A 17086-nucleotide genomic window follows, 5' to 3' on the forward strand; every position below is an offset into this window, starting at 1 on the left:
GGCAGGGCATTTTTCCACTCTCAAGAAAGAGCACAATAGCAAGTGCCAAGACACCTACTGAGATTGGCACTGGATTACTCCAGAGGCAGCACAGCCTTCTGGCCTTCCCTGGAGTTAGGAATTTCAGCCACTCTGGTCTCCAGTCAATGCACTCAGAGACAGGTCAGCCAGAAGGGCAGGGAGAAAAGAGTAGTAACCAGAAACTGCCCCAGGGCTCCCTCCTGCTCCTGCCAGCAGAGACTCCTCAGGCTCCTACAGCAGCAGCAGCAGCCAGGAGTCAGGTTCACTTCTCACATTCTGACAGATCAGAACAAAAGCGTCACAGTGCTAAATGGCAAGAACAGATTTCTTTGTGGGACATGGTTTCCAATAGCCAGGAGAGCTCAGAGGTGTTACAATCCCACTGGAACACTCTGCTTGTCCCATTATAAGCCATTTTTTCAGGTAGTACTTGGAATGGATTTATCATCATCTTCCTAGCTAATTCCAAGGCTACCATGAAAACAATCTCAAGGATTTGGGACTCACTTTTATGCACTGAATTTAATTTGGTAAAACAGATAAAGACTGAAAAGTCTTTCCTTCCTCCTCCTTTACTACCACTCCAGCCAGAGTGGGGTTATTTATTTTATTTTTGTTCCATATCATCTCAACATAATGAATATTACACAAGTACAACTCTCCTTTGGAAATGACCAAAGTCAACAAATCTCAGAGGAAGCAGATACTGATCTTGTGCTGTCTTTTGCTTATCTTGTTATAAGCAAGTGGAATTCCCCTCCACAATCCTTAAGTCTTGTGACAACAGCCCAACATTCCCATGTGGCTGTTACAGACAAGGTATGTGTGAAAACTAAATGCCAGATGAAATCTCTCTGCATGGCCCTTCTCATTTTTGTTAACTGACAAAAGCGCTGCATAGAGAGCCTGAACACGCACTAAGCTTGATGAGCAGTTCCTGAAAATCTGATGCAGTTGAAACCTAAAAGACTTGTCCTGATGTCTGAGCACCGTTTGCATTCCAGGCATTCCCCTGTGGCACACAGCACTCAGTGGATTTTGGTGCCCCATCTGCCACCACCACCCTCCACCAGAACCTGAGTCACCCCTGCCTTTAGGAGCCACATGTGGGCAGATGTGACACTGCCAATAGTTGGCCCAGTACTGGGAAAGGGTGAAGCTATCCCTAACTTCACATCAGAGCACAGCTCAACCTAGTGCTTTTTAGGGCACTGCAGTGTGGCCTGACAACTGGGGTACAGCAAGGATTACTCAGGCATGCTGTGTTCAACAACCACAAACCCATCTAAAACACTCCACTACTCACAAGTGCCCTTTTAGTTACTCCAGTTCAGATTTCTCATTTGTGAAATCAATGGACAAGAGCAGAAAGCTCTGCAGCAGTGAGAGCCTCAGTCCATGGAGGCAAGAGCTGCCTCCCCCTTCCCAAACATGGCACATTTTGGCCACATAAAGAGAGGGCAGCACCTCTTCTGAGCCACCACCACAGCCTGACCCAAACCTGCTGTCACAGCAAATCTGAAAAGGAGCTATGAACCAGACAAACTTCATTATTTATTTACCTCTACAAAGAGATAGCTTTAGTACCACTAGAAACATTCCTTGTTTAAGTAAGCAGACACACAGTAACACTACAGCCCCATAGGTCCTTCTTTCTTTGGATAGTAAGCTCCCCATCCAGTAGTACCCAAAGCACATGAATGAAAAAGACAGAGTCTTTGGTATAAATCCTTTTGTAATCTGGAGTTATCATTTACTCAATCATCACACCTTACACCAGGCAGTAAAATAAAAAGATAAGCACAACACAAAAAACCTCAACACAATGTGTATCACAACATTAAAACACTCCAAACCTACGCACATTCTTCTCTGTCTACATTCCCCAATACAGTGATCGTTGTTAAGGAGTCATGTGTACTGCAAATGAAATTTGTGACTACACACTAGAAATAAACAGCACCTTTCATTTTCTCCAGACACTTTCCAATGAGACCAAGGAAGCTCCTAGAAACACAAAATTAGCATGAAAAGGCAGAGGGGAAAAAAATAAAAAGACTACAAAGCAAGAGGTAATATTGCTTTAGAATTTATGGACCTCCAAATGAGTAAATTAACATTCTCTGGTTTTTTCTGTCCAATTCTATGCTAGCAAAGGTTTCCAGAAGATGAAACCTCAGGTGAAATGTTTCTAACCAGCACCTCCAAGTCAATGTCTCCCAAAAGACAATTTAGCATCACAAACTAACAGTGCCACATATCCTGGCAACAGTAACAAGAGCCACTTAATGAGGTTCCTTTTCATTTTCCTCACCAAGACACAAAATATTTCCCACCCACAAGCCCCTCTGTTTAGCCACTGCTGAATGCAGAGCATTGATAACAGCAAACAACAGACCATACTTGAACTGCCTGAGACTCCTTCCCCACTACCATGGCTCTGTACCACCTACAGCACCTTCTTCTCAGTCAGAGTTCCACAGATGAAGAGCCACCCCCTTTCTCCACAGCAACAGAAGCAGTGTCTCAAAATTTTGCTGCTGGAAAACCCAGTATTTAGTGTAAAGAAGGTGCTGTGAGACTTTTCTTTTTTTTTAAGCAGCCATTTGTTTACAAGATGGCACAGGAAAACTGTGGAGTGGTAAGATTGGAAATGGAGAATATTTAGCAGCAAAGAGAGAAGGTAAGCTATTTCCAGCAGACTGAGGACAGCCCAGGAGGTCACGTGCTTGAATAATAGACTGCTCTAAGATGTCTTACACAAGACCCATCTTGCAGATAAACACAACACAGTGTTCACTGTTGACCTGAAAGCCTTCAGAGCCATTGGAGTCCACACAGAGATGCCAGTTCGAACTGTGGTCTAAAACCAATGTGACACAAGAAATATGGCATTAATTCCTGACATTTCAAGGGCAGTACAGTGCAAATGGCATTGTGAGTGGATGGATACAGGCACAGAGTGATGCAAATGTAAAACTAAAAAGACCTGTCTACAAAACACCTCTCCAAGTTTAACAGTGCTTCAGACTGTCTCCTTAAACAGGAGGAGTAAGCTCAGGTCAGCAGACTACTCACATCTGCCCCACTACATTTAAACTCTTGAGAAAAAACAATTACACAACGTCTGTGGTGAACTCTGAGTCAGTACACCACAGAGATATCAAAGATAGGGAGGAGGGATGGAAAAAAAAAGGAAGAGGGGGTGGGAGAGAAGGAGAAGAGCAACCAGCATCCGTGTACGAACCAACACAGAGACATTGAGAAATGTCAGGAGTAACCTCAACAGAGCCAGAGGGGGCTGCTCAGAGCCCAGTTCTGAAGGGCTGTTTGTACTTTGGAACATGAGACAGTTTTCTGGAGCACTATGGAGCTGGCAATACTATCCCTGTGCTCAGACTCACAGGTGCACATTGGCAGAACAGGAACTCCAGATATAGTGCAGAGCAGCCACACCTTCGGCAGCAGCAAGTGATCCTTTCCTGGCAGTTTACATGTGGTCACACCAAATCCTCCCAAAGTTTTATTCAGGAAAAAAAATTAGGAGTAGCACACCAAAACAGACCAGTCCACAGCACCTGCTGCTTTCTTTCCAGATTTCTGAGCCAGCAAGCACAGGGCAGCAGCTCAGCCTGTTCACTGAGGAAGAGATGGTGCCCTGTGCATTGCTGCAGTAACAAAGACCACTGCACACACAGCTGGGAGAGAAAGGGCAGCTTGTCAGGGCAGCAGTGCTCCCTCAAAGAAAGCACATAAACACAGGCAGACAGACACCAGCCTGTGCAGCACATGCTGTAGTTTTCCTACAAAATGAATGAACCTTTCTATTCTAGACAGTAAACACAAAGTTCCCCAGGCCTTCGAGCAAAGAAAAAAAAAAGCCTTTACAGAAGTGGGCAAGGACAGGTATTTCAGTGACCAAGACTCCAAATATAACTTACCTTATTCAAAGGTTTTATTCTGCAGTGATGCACCTAGGCTAAACTGAACTCCAGTACACTGTGCTGTGCAGCCTTTGTGAACCCTGCAGCTTTAGCTGTACACAAGGAATTTCTGTCAATTAAAAGTCAGCATTTCATGGGCATTTTCCCTCTTACCGCCATTTCATAATGCAACATATAGAACAGACAGCTGTCATGAGAAGTAGAGCTTCTTCAACTTTGCCTCTTTTATTTTCATAAAATGAGTTACAAGCTACAAGGCTTTAAGACTCCCAGTCTTTTGTGGCTGCCTAACTGCACAGGTAAAGAATACTGCTTACGTGGAAAGCAGCCCTCTGAATGTGGCAACTGGAGAACAAGGCCTCCCTAATAAAAACCCTCATTGTTCCAATGACTTCCATCTACCAACACCCACCACAGATAAAAAAGCCATCCCTCAAGGGTTACCTTAGGCAGTACAAAATTTACTACCTGGAGCCAAGAGTAACTGGCTTGCACTAGTGAAGAATGAAACATTCCTGTTAAGAGCGTGAATTAAAGTTTGTCTCTGTGGGACAGACAAGAGAATATTGTCAATTTCCATGCTTTTACTAAAAGCAAGTTACCCTTAAGCCTATAAGTAATGTGACACACACTGTAATAAAAGGCTTATTGTCCAAGTACATCCCTCTGGCCAGGTGTCCTGCATTGGCATGGGTAAGGGCTCCTGTTCTCCTAACATGCATCCTACAACCCAGGCCTGATGTATAGAGAAAGAAAAACTCCTTCTTTGTCACTCAAAAGAAAACTCCCAAAAAAAAAAAAAAATCACAATTTCAAGAATTTAGAAAAATACTATTAAAAACTTTTTTCTTTGAAAGAAGTTCTCTTTCTTTTATAACAAAATTCAGACATAATATAAGTAAATATTCACAAGGGTATTAAACCTAGTAATCACTCCACTCATTAAGTGCAATTATTCTGACCTTTGTGAAAGCCCTAACAGACCTTGATTGCTTTCCCTTTCCACAGCAGTACAAACCCCATAAAGCCATTACGAACCCCTACAAAGAAGCCATTAAACTCCTATTTTACTTTTCAGAGTGTATGCATTTGGCACAATTATAGAAACAAAGGCTGAAGTCTGCCCCATTTTCCACACCTTCATCCAGGCTCAAACCACAGCAACCAACGGGCTGCAAAACAAAGTCCCCCGCAAACTAAGAACTGCACAATAGCTCCCAGAAAAACTCATGTTAGCTGTGGGAAAACTGGGAATAGAAATACCGAGTCCCCACTAGGCACTGCCACGGCGATATTTTTTTTCTCCTTCCTTTCAGTGGAAGGAGCCTCCACCCATGCGCAACATAAACACAGGGTACCGAAAACTTGGCCAAATTAGTGGAAACTGGTGGAAAAAAAAAGAAAAAAAGAAAACAAGTTGTGCCTGACGTGTCCCTCACATGACCCCCGTTCCCCTACCGTCCGCCTGGGCTTGTGGATGGGCTGGTTGAGGGGAGCCCGAAAAGAAATGGGTGAGGAGTGAAAGTAAGGAGAGGGATAATACGAGGACGTCCCCGGGAGCGGCCGGGCACGGGCTGTGAGGCCGTGTCCTCCCGGAGCCGCCGCCTTCCTCACCTTCGCCATCTCTGGGATCCTCCGGGTGGGGCCGAGTCCGAGTCTGCAAAGAGAGATGCGACAGTGAGGGACAGCGAGGAGCAGAAAGCGACAGCACCCGCCCGCCCGGGCTGCCCGCGCCCCTCACCTCCCGCCGCGCCGCCCTGAACCACCGGGAGCACCGAGCGAGGCAGCGAGCGAGGCAGGAGCGAAGAGGGAGGAGGTCCCGCTGCGGCCCCGCCGCTCTTGCCTCACCCGGGGGCCGGGCCAGCCCCACCCGGGGCGGGCAGAGAGCCCCGGCCGCCTCCCGGCGCTGCCTGCGGGCCGGGCCGCGTCCCAGCTTTCCCCTCCATCCCTGCCCTGCCCTGGGACGGTGGCATTAGTGCTTTGTTTCTTAGCGATCGTGAACCTTTTAAAAGTTACATTTGCCGATAGACAGCCCCCAGCAGGTGCTCAAGCGCCCTCCGGATGAAGTCTGTATAAAATCGGTTCCCGTTAAACTGAAGGGGATCCTATCCCAGCACTAAAGGGCAAGTCTGAACGGAATTCGGTAAAAAGCAGACATTTCATCAGCTGACCTAGCCTGGCTTCCAAGTAAGCCCGGTTAGCACAACAAGCACAGTGTTGAACAGAATGTTAGGGCTGTAGTTCAGAAACTGCAAGCATTTCAGGTGGCAACATTTATTTACTTCATGTTCTCCAGCAGGACCACTTCCCTAGCCCAGGAATAAGGAAAATATGTCCAGTTTAGGAGAGCAAAGAGGATGCAGTCTGCAGGGCTAGTCAAAGAGCTGCTCCATCGAAGCTGCAGACAGACTCACTGCCTCACCACACAGCCTTGAGTCAGAAGGAGGAAAAGTGACTGCAATGCAAATGGAATTCACTGTCTCTGCCAAAATAAAACATGAACATAATCCCGCTGTGTGAGCATTTAAACATGCAACAGTCACTTCTGTCTGAAAGTAAGTTGCATTTACCTCACAGGCAGGAAGAGAAACATAGATCATGATGTAAATTTAAATATTTTGTCCAGCATTTCTTGTTGCCCCAGCAGTGCACATACACTCCAGCAAAAACATGGGATCCACCCATCTGGCTTCCTCTGCAGGAACCAAGGAACAAACTGTTTGCTAAAATGCCCTGATTTACTCTGATTTCAATCTAATCCACTGAGGTGGCATTGCACACGTGCCCAAAGATGCACAAAGGGAATTGAGAGCTGCTCATAGCATGCATGTGGATTAGATGTAGAACCACAATATTAAAGATAACATTATCGATTATTGTTTTTTAAAAGTGCAGTTGATACTCAAATGGGTTACTTTTTATTTAAGCACAACCTTGCTTAGACATCCAGCCCTTTCTGCAAAATTAAGTCTTTTTCTCCTTACACATCATACCCAGAGGAGACACAGGCCACACTAGATCATGTTTCAAGCTGTACCATTTAGAGTGCAGACATACAGAAATGCAGTGGGAGCTAAAGCCACTCTGTTTAACACACTTCAAAATTCTGTCCATCAGAATGAGGTACACGAGCACTGCAGCAAAGGCTCCTCAGGTGCCACACAGAAGCCAAACCTCATTAGTGAATCAGATGTGTGATAAAGAAAACATTGGGTGAGGCAGAAATTTGAAAAAAGCTGTATCAGTATCATGTGAACAATTAATGAGACTCTAGGAACTAAGAAATCTGTAATCATCATTACCGTGAAATATGTTAATAGAATCTCTACTATAGTAAATATCACAAAGGTCAGTAAGTTACTTTCCTTGACACAAAAATATCTACTAAACTTCACAAATAAAACACATCCTTGCATAACTTGGAAAAATGTGTCTGTTTATCTGAGGAATTATTTAGCATGGGAGCACCTGGAATGCATCTGCTCTACCTCCCTCTCCTTGCTGCAGCAAGTCTATCCCAGCTCCCAGCACTGCAACCCAAGGTTTGAATCCTTGGCTCCCTGAAATGCTGGGCATAGTTCAACAGTGACACACAGGCACCATTGCTGCTATCCTAAAACATCTGTTCCAAGTGTGTCATGTGTATAATAGCACATAAAGAGGCAAGGGGGAGAGAGCTTGGCTTTTTACCTTTCAATTTAGGAAAATGGATTTTTCTGGATTATAGGATTTTTGTTTCCTATGCCTTATTTGGTATACTTATTACTTTATGGCAACTCTCAGACTCAAAGAAATGATCCAACATATGTATTGAATTCCATTTTGCCCTTTAAACTTTGTGTTGGGGGCTGTGGATTTGGAATCAAATTAACATTTGCCTTTTATTCTGCAGTAAATGTCTTTGTGTACACTTGGCTTCTCATTTCCAGAGGCAAAAGTCTATTCCATTAAAAACCAAAATACTCCATTCAAAATCTCTTCCAATCAAAATCAAAATACCATCAACCAGCTCATTATTCTGTTCTTTGTGAACAAACATGAGGTAACATTCAGTCAATGGGAGGCTACCATTGGACTTCTAATCAGTGAATAACAAAGAAAAGAATCTTGGGAGTGAGAACACAGAATATTTTTCTGCTCTGGAAAGGGTCTGTAATGCATGATTCAAGATGAATTGCAGTGGTAGGAAAAGGTTAAACAGAAGAGAAAGATCTTCTTGCCAACAGACACTGGAAGTAAAACCTACTCCAGTCAATCTGAAATGTTATCAATGTGTGTTTAAGCAAAGGAATATTTACATAACTTCATTAAGCAAAGAGGCCTAGGGGAGCAGGGGGAAATGTTAGAGTAAAACCATGGGAAAGATTCATGAACACGTGCCTGGAGAGAAATGCATTTTGCACTGATTGCCTTCAGCAGAAACAATTCAAGTGAGGCTAAAACAGTTGGAGATGGTGACTCACAAGCACAAGCTGCAGGACCTTCATGGCCACCCTGGGCAGGTATTTCACCTGACAGCAGCTCTAGCAGTCAATAGTGCTCACCCACAAGTCACAAATAAACCTTCCAGACTTAGTATAATTCTTGTTCTCGTTTTTTTAAAAATTAAGACAAATTTTCACACAGGTTAAAAAAACCACATGAGATCATAGCAGTCCTTTCATCTCCCAAGCACCTCCCTGCTCTTTGCATCTCCAATCACTAGTAAAATCATACCAGGATGTAACAGTCGGCTTCCCAGGGCTGCTGCTGGCACAGTGCACTTCCAGTTCTTCCTTAACACAGAGTTGCAAACACCTGGAACAAAAACCAGCAGTAAAATATCAGAAAAAGAGTGGCATTGCCTTAATGGTATATTTAGCTCTGGCACACATTGAGACTTGGCAAGCAGGGCCCTGTCAGCTCCCAATCCATTTCAAGGCACAAGACTTGTCCACACAGAGAGAAATCCTGGGGTTGTAGCTGCACAGGAAAGCAAGAGGGAATGCAAGAATTATCAGATATGTGAAATAATTCATTTGATATGGGGTTTCTAATAAGGGGCTTGAAAGAGTTTTCAGAGTCTGGTTGCAGCACTAAAACACATCAGTGTGCTTTTCTGGAAACAATGGAAAAGTCCAGGGGGAAGAAAAGTTAGCACAAAAGCAGTTCAATTCAGAAGCACAGCCCCTTGAAGTTGCTTTTAGGAGTTTGTAAACAATAAATTAGTAGGAAGATGGATTGTTTGCTGTATCAAGGCAGTCTCCCAGCAGGTCCTCACCTCCTGCCCAAAAGCATTGTGCCTCATTTTGCTATTAATGCTATCCCTGAGCTGTTATGTGGTCCTATGTAACTACCTTTAAATGCACCACAGAAGAGAATAAAAGAGCAAGGCCCTCCTTAAAGCAGAGTTTGCTCTGCTATGTATCCAGAAGCTGCAGAAAATGGAAAGTTCCTTCAATTTATCAAACAGAGTTGGAGCACACAAATCACATTAAAGCACTTCTCACACAGGACAGAAAAGCCAAGGCCTGTTATTGTCCTAGTTAAAATATTTCCTCCTAAAAATAAAGTCCCATTGCAAAATATTTTAAAAGCCTACTGCAGAGGTATTGAGGGGGCAACAGGCTTACCAAGGGAGATTTTCAGGCTTTGGAAATTTGATGGAGCAGACCATTTCCTTATGGAATTATAAATTAAAATCAGCCCTTAATGCTTTTCCATACTTTAATGTCCCTATGGAAGTGAAAGAGTCCAAAATCCTTGATGAATCACTGTCAGAAGAAAGGTGAGGCTGGGAAAAAATAGGGCAGTTTCAAGTTCATGATTTGATTAAGACTGACAGAGAGCAATCTGTTTTGTTCCAGACTTGGTGCCAGAGGATAGAAATTTCCCAGTGCCTCCTTTCCCTGAGCTCCTACTCAAGGACAGCTCAGCACAATTGGAGAGAGCTTTGTGCTGCACTCCAGCACCTCGTGGGTGGAAGGTGTGAGGCAAACACTAAGCAGCAACACCATTAAAATAAGGGACAAGAGGAGAGTTTTACTGGTTTACAGGCAGGGGGAAACAACTTCAAAGTTGAACACTGACAGAAAGTTTATAAAATTTGTTCCCTGCTGCATTTGCTGGCATCAGGGGGCTGCTGAAGGACAGGCTAAGAGTACAAAGTACAAGACTTAGTCTCCAAAGCAACTTCAGTGCTTTAAAAAAAAACCAAAATGTTTTATATTCCAGCAAAGACAACTTCCTCTAAGTGATTCATTACTTCTAATGCACAACCCATTACAGAGCAGCACTCTGACAGATTCCTGATTTCTCTGGGGACACCAGTACAATGTGAAGAGATTAATGGGAGGTACAGGCATTCATACCAATTACAGCAGCAGCAGCTGAATTTCTCTTACTGGAACACAATGTCATTTTCATTTACTTAGAGGAGGTGCAGGTTTCTTTGAAATGGTCTTTAGAGTAAGACATTTTACAAGGTTGCCATCAATGCAATAATCTCAATTCAAGCAAAGACCCATCACTTAAACCAGATTCTATGTATGATTCTATGTAACTGTTGGTTACTTGGACAGCTCTACTGCCCTGTACTAAGGCATTGATTTCCAGGCTAATTCTTCCTGAGGAACACAGTTTACATCCTTCATTACTCGTGATAAGGACTCCTCCTCTGGGCAAAGGAGGGAGAAAAGGAGCCAGGTGCTCAGGCTGTATTCCTGCATTTCCAGTTGTTCCAAGCTTCAGCTTATCATGAGCAGATCACTTGGGCTTTGTGCTCTGCACTTCCACACACAAATGGTGTATGAGGGCACAGCTCATCTATAATAGCAAACACTTGTCTCCCATGCAGGAACTTTGGGATAGCACTAACTATCCAGGGCAACTGATTCAAGTTCAGAAAGGAATTTCCCTTAGTCATTAAAGCCATTAGTTCTACTTAGGAGACAGGAGCAGAGAGAAAAAGAATTGAGTTCTGTTAGCTTAATGGAAATTCAAAAAATCTGAGGCACAAAAATAAAAACCACCCATGAGTGGTTGTTTTCTCTGTGGAGAAGATAAATAAGTTTAGCTGAAATGAACAGGCATAAGGTCACTAAACAAGTGTGGGCTCTGCATTTACTGTTCTCTAAAACACTTCTAAGTGAGGTCTTGTAACAAGACCTCTTTCTCACCATGGGGACTCCCATTAGAAGCCACACAAGAGTCCTGGGATACAGGAACAGTATTATCTTCATTTTCAAATGGACAAAGGCAAGCTGAGGCTCAGTAGTGTCCCCAAGGTCACTGCTGGGGACTGATAACTGAGCCCAGGTTTCAAGTCACAAGCTACTGACTTTGCTTTGTTCTCTCTTTACTTTGCCAAAGGCCCTCTGTGTCACTGAGAACTGCCTCCTTCATTCACCTATTGACTCATGAAGAAGAATCCATAAATTATTCTGAAGGTGCCAGGATAAGAAGCACCCTCCCATCTCCATGTGGCTGTTCTCACCAGACACAGCAAAAGCCTTGGCTCCCATAAGGAAGAGCAGAACCAGGCCCACAGATTTCTGCTTTGATTATGAGAAAGTAAGCCTGGAGACAAAACCAAAGCCTACATTAACTTCTTTTCAGCCTCTCATTAAGTTTCTAAAACAGGCTGATCTCAACCTTCCAAGTGGCTATTCACCAAAACCCTAACAGTCTGATTTCATTTCCAACTGCATGGAGTCTACATCAAACCCAAATAACCCAACAGTTTTATCAGGAGGCATTTGTGTCCCACAGAACTTTAATGATTCTTTGGAACTTAATTTCATTCTGTCTATAATTTTCCATATAATCCTCAACACTTTGTTTAGTACTCAAAGACACAAGAAATATTTTTAGCACTTAGCCTAAGACTTCTGAAGCCACTTTCCAGGTTTCTACAATACATTTTGATACCTGAACTAAGACAAACCTGCCTAAACTGCCAGCACATAAGTAAAGAGCACTTAAGAGCATTTTAGTTGTTGTGTGTGTTCCAACACACACCCAGACACAAACACTCTAGAGCAAAATGCTCCATTTCTTAATTTTTAAGCTTTAAAAGGCAAGTAGGCCACTCAAGGGTTTATGCATGAACAACACCATTTAAACATGGAGCTTTGGGCATAACCATGGATAGGACAAAATTCCATAAACCTTCTCTTGCTCACTGTCATACACAACAGAAACACAACATTCTGAGTTGGAAGGGACCCACCAAGATCAATGCCGAAGGGCCTGTCACTGTATAAACCCCAACCTTCACCTCAAGAAGAATATTCAAAGACAATTTATAATAGCATTTCTTAGCATTCTACTAATCCCATCCTGATAATTGCCAGGCACAAGGGTTGTTTTCTTCCTTCATGGATTACTGACCCTACTGTTAAAAAAGGTATGCTATCAGTAGTTTAAATTTCTCACCTCCATCATATTTTTAAAGAGTTGCCTGTATGACAATACTTTTATTATCCCTAAACTAGCTGTTTGCCTGGGAATCAACTATAAGTTCAGGAGACATGTTCACAGTATAATTCCTCTAAAAAACCTCAGTGACTCTGCAACTCCTTTTTTGGTGGAGTTTTTGTTATTTTAATTCATATTTTCAAGGTTAAAACAATTAATATTGGACACCAACAACTTCCACTGTTAATGACAGCAGAGCTGTAGGTAAACCAGAGCCAGGTTAAGGTCCAGATTAGGAACAAATAACATCCTGATGCAAACTGCAGCTCTGTTTATTGAAAGGTGTTCCCCCTCCCACCCCAGCAATAACTTTTATGTAATTATTATTCAGGCATTCACAAAGGAAAACTTGGTTTTCTTGATTCTATTGGTAGTATTTCTAATGCAATTTTTTTCAGATTAAAGGATGAATTCAAAGTCAGGGTCTGCAAGTCTTCTCAAGATCCACTAGGCTCCTCTGAAACCTCAAACCTCTTTTTCCAGGAATGGTATGCTTAAAACTGTATTTATTCTTAATAAAAGTGCCTTGATGCAAATCTCTACCCAAGAATTAGTAGCAATCACTAAACCCTAAACTACAGATTGGAATTGGTTTTGATGTGTTCATGTCACTCCAGCCACATATCCTGACCCCTCACCAGACCAAGGACCAGAGTGGGTTTTTGGCATTCTGATGCTACAGGATAATCCCATTTGCAAGGGGAACCACAGATGCCTGATGTTAAATGTCATTCCCTGCCTCCTCCTCTGTCCTGAGCCCCTCATTTTGTTCTATTTTCAGTCAGTGGTTTAGCTGACTCCTCATGAGCTGCCTGCAACACCACCTGCTTGACCACACCCCAGGTAATCAAAACCCTGAAAAGGAAATTGCTAATCCATTCCATGCCTGGAAGCATTGCTCAAAAACACAAATGCCCAGATCCAAGAGTGGAGTTCAGAAGGAAAGATGTCATAACTGAGCCAGTCAAATCATCTTCCCAGACTGAGAAAAGAGAAGTATCCAGACCTTGTTATCCCCTGGCATGGGTAAAACTGAGGTTAGACAACATGAAAGTTTTGTCACACAAATTTTCCAAACACAGCAAATCTTGTTCCTCTCTAACTGCTCAAGTCCTAACTCTGGACTGCTAAGAGGGAAGAAAAGGGGAGAAATTCCTGCCCTGATCCCTCCAACACCTCTAAAGCCCTTAGACAGTGCAGGACTTGCAGCAATAGGCTGTGAGCTGCAGGAAAAGGTGGTGCAATCCCATCTGTGCCGTGGCACCTGGGAAACCAGCCTGTTTCACCTTTGCATCCAAACCACCAAGCAGGAGCAGATGCATTTTATTCCTTTAATGACTCACCCATTTCCTTCCTGGGGTGCTATTATTTGCTGAAGACAGCTGTGGACTTAAACTACCTTTTTGCCTTCAGCCAAAATAAATAAATATTTATGGCTAATTAGGACTTGCCTCTCAGGGTTGGGAGGTGCACCTGACTGAACAAGAGGCAGTGCCATAGGTCCTAGGAACAGGGAGCAGCTGCTGTGCCTCTAAGCAGAGGGAGAAACCAGGAAACACCAACTTCACAGCAGCCCCAGCCTCCATCTGCACCAGGATCTATATCACTGCTGTACAGCAGCTCAACACCAACTGACTACAAGTTACTCTGCTGAACACAGCAGCAGGCAAGGAGGGATGCCTGCTTTTTGTCAGGCTCCCCGTCTCAGTCACTGTAGGGACTTCAGTTAAACCACGCTCAGTAGCAATTTTTTTGAAAATAGGCATGGTAAAACTCAAAGAGGAAGTGAAGAGATGAATAATGCAAACGCTGACTTGCTGCAATCCCTTCCAAAACATCCAATAGTCCCAGGGATTTTGAAGGAGGGCTGAACCTCGCAGAAAGTGCGCCATCTCGTGGCACTGCTCGGGAATTGCGGCACTACAGGGGAAAAGAGGAAGGGATTTTTTACCGCACACCCTAATGTTCGATCCCTGAATATTTCTGCTTACTAAGCATTCCCAGCTGCTCTAGGCAGGTCCCCCACCAGCTCTGCTTTCTCTAGTATCAAACTGAGCAGGTTTCTGTAAGCCAAATTTCCATAGGAATAGATCATCTCATTCCAAGAGTTTGTCTTTAACACAGGAAAACGCTACTGAGCTCAAAATGAATCCAATACAGATGTAGTAGGATCAACAGGGGAAAAAATAAAACCCTGGTTTGTGCTTTTAAAATTTTTTGTCATCAAGCCTTTTAAGACTTGGCATTTCGGGTTATATGTTACACACTGAGGAAACAGTTAATGCCCAAAAGACTGCAAATTAACCCAACAGTTGTGATGAACAAAGGAGAAAACAGTAAAACCTGTCAATTAGTCAGCTTACTTCAGTGGAGACTGCAACCAAAATAATCACAATTCACAAAAGCATTTCATGCCTTCCTCTGTACTAGCACTGAATGGTATTTCAGTGCTTCCCAGTGTTCAAATAATTCCCCTCAAAGGAAAGCTGAAAGGGGAAAGATTTTACAACAGTGAGAAGTCTCTACACTCTAGGCAGATTTTGGCCAAGCAAACTATTTTTTTTGACACTCATAAATGACATCAAGCAAACAGCTTTCAAATAGTGACTAAGAAATCCAGCCATGACTTGACTATGCTCAAAAGACCAGACTAAAGTGGAGGAACACGATTAAAAAAAAACAACACCACTTTTTCATTTAATTTCTGTTTACATTAATATTGCACAGTTCCATGACTACGCATTTCCTTTCCAAGTTACTACAGAAACTCCCAGGTGATACTTGGTTTTTCAGAGCTGCAGGCTAAGACAAGCAGACAAATGAGTTTGTTACAGGTCACACATCTCTGCCCTGTCACAAGCATTTGCTGATTCTTGAGGTCTTTTATTCCTAAAATGTTATCAAACCTTCACGTTTTCCATGGAGCCTGCTGTTACTTACAAGAACTGGTGGCAGAAACAGAAGGTTGAAAAGGAAATTTGTTTGGGGGCTTTGGGCCACAAGTAAAGGCCACCAAGCTGCTATCACAGGGTGGAGGGGACCTTTGTGGGTTCATTAAATAAGTTTGCTCACTGCACTCCCAGTAACCAGCCACCCACAGCACAAAACAAACTCTTTCCTAAAGCAGATTCACCTGGCCTTGATACCACAACCGACCAGAGGGAAATGCTCTTTTCCCTGAGCTGAAGGCCAAATTGCAAGCTTCCTTAGCTGGGATTGTAACACACTCTCCAGCAGTCTTCTGGCTTTCTGACCTGCATTAAAGTGGCAGGTAACAGAGACCATAGGAGCAGCTCTGAATCAATTGTATTCTGCTCCAGGAACCCAAACCTTTGGCTTCAGCCACCAGGGGCCTTGAGGCAGGAATGTCACTGCCCACACTCAGGTTTTGAGAGGCACACAAACTCAGGTGATTCCCACCAGAGCCTTGCACTGTGTCCCTGCTCAGAACCACTTCATGCCTCTGTTTCCCCCCCCAAGGAATCAGGGTAACCAGCAGCCAGGAGAGGACAAGCAGGGCACACATTTCCCTCCCAGTTTTTTTGAGCCATGGATAAAGTGATTGAATTCAGGCAGGTTTGAATGAGGTATGCGAATACAGGGCTGGGGCAGAGCAGCAATGAACCTCTTTTCCTCCATGCTTATTCTTTGCACAACAACATATTGCAGACCTCTAATTCCTCTGCCAAACATCCATAATTTTCTGACAGCTGATGAGTCTCCAGGCATTTATATGTGAATCAGGGCAACGGACAAAGACAAGTCCATTAAAGTAGACTTCAATAAAGCAGAAATATAAAATTTATAGACTTCTACTTCAACCAAACTGTGCATTTTAACAAAGGAAAAAGTTTATATCACTCCAATTACTGTCAGTCTTAACAAAATTATTTCATTAGGGGCTTATGAAAAGACCATGAAGATATACTGTCTAATTTCCATAATTTTAAAGCAAAGGAGAGCACATCGACCCAACACATGGTACCCCTCTGGCTAGGAAAAGGGTGCTAAGCTGTTTTCACAGGACAGAAAGAAAAACCTCTATGCAGACACCAAAACTGCTATGGAACTGCTGGGGAGACTTGGCAAAGCAGGAGAGGCCTCATCATCACCGGCTTTGCAAGAGCTCACTGTTCTCCTGGAGAAGACAAAAAAGCCTCACATATACATTTCCCTTCACCTCTAAGGAGAGCCACGCCCTGCTCTTTCCTACGCAATAACTCAAGCAAAGTGAAATACATAAACATGTCACCTGCTGTTCCTGGATCTCCTCTGCCCCAGGCCCCTCCATCCTCACTGGCTTCTCTAGACAGACAGACAGCCACCAAGCTGCTCCAGAGGGCATCACTACTGCCCAGGCAGCAGCCAAGGCCCGGGACAGCACTTCCCAGCCCTCCTCTCTCTCCAGAGGACAGACAGGCGCCTGTCCCAGCGCTTTTAACCTCTCTGTGCCCACCCTCAGCTGCAAGTGATCGAGCTGATCCCCCCTCTCTATTGGCCGCACCTGTGTTTTGTGCCGCTCCTCCTCCCCCTCCCGGCAATCCTCACTGGCCCACGGCTCCCGCGGCCATCAGAATCCCGCAGGGCTCACAGACACAGCCCTGGGCTGTCCCTGTCCCAAGGAGTCAGCGACGCTGTCGTGACCTCAAGTTCCGGGAGTTTTT

At 43.9% G+C, this 17086-nt stretch overlaps 1 protein-coding gene across 2 annotated transcripts in view; it reads right to left on the bottom strand.

Moving 5' to 3' along the window:
• ANXA5 (annexin A5) overlaps nt 1–16813 on the bottom strand; it is a 30706-nt gene extending 13893 nt beyond the window's left edge. The window contains exons 1-3 of one of the 2 annotated variants that reach the window (XM_058803426.1): nt 16675–16813; nt 8682–8762; nt 5580–5622 (exon numbers count right to left, since the gene is read on the bottom strand). In XM_058803426.1, coding sequence (XP_058659409.1) covers nt 5580–5588 — 9 coding nt within the window. In that variant the 5' untranslated portion in view covers nt 5589–5622; nt 8682–8762; nt 16675–16813. Of the gene's footprint in view, nt 1–5579; nt 5623–5706; nt 5805–8681; nt 8763–16674 lie in introns of those variants that run through there. The other variant, XM_058803425.1, reaches the window with a different exon arrangement.
• Nucleotides 16814–17086: the final 273 nt, after the last annotated feature.

This window comes from Ammospiza caudacuta, chromosome 4, assembly GCF_027887145.1.
Source record: "Ammospiza caudacuta isolate bAmmCau1 chromosome 4, bAmmCau1.pri, whole genome shotgun sequence".
NCBI classification, from domain to species: domain Eukaryota; kingdom Metazoa; phylum Chordata; class Aves; order Passeriformes; family Passerellidae; genus Ammospiza; species Ammospiza caudacuta.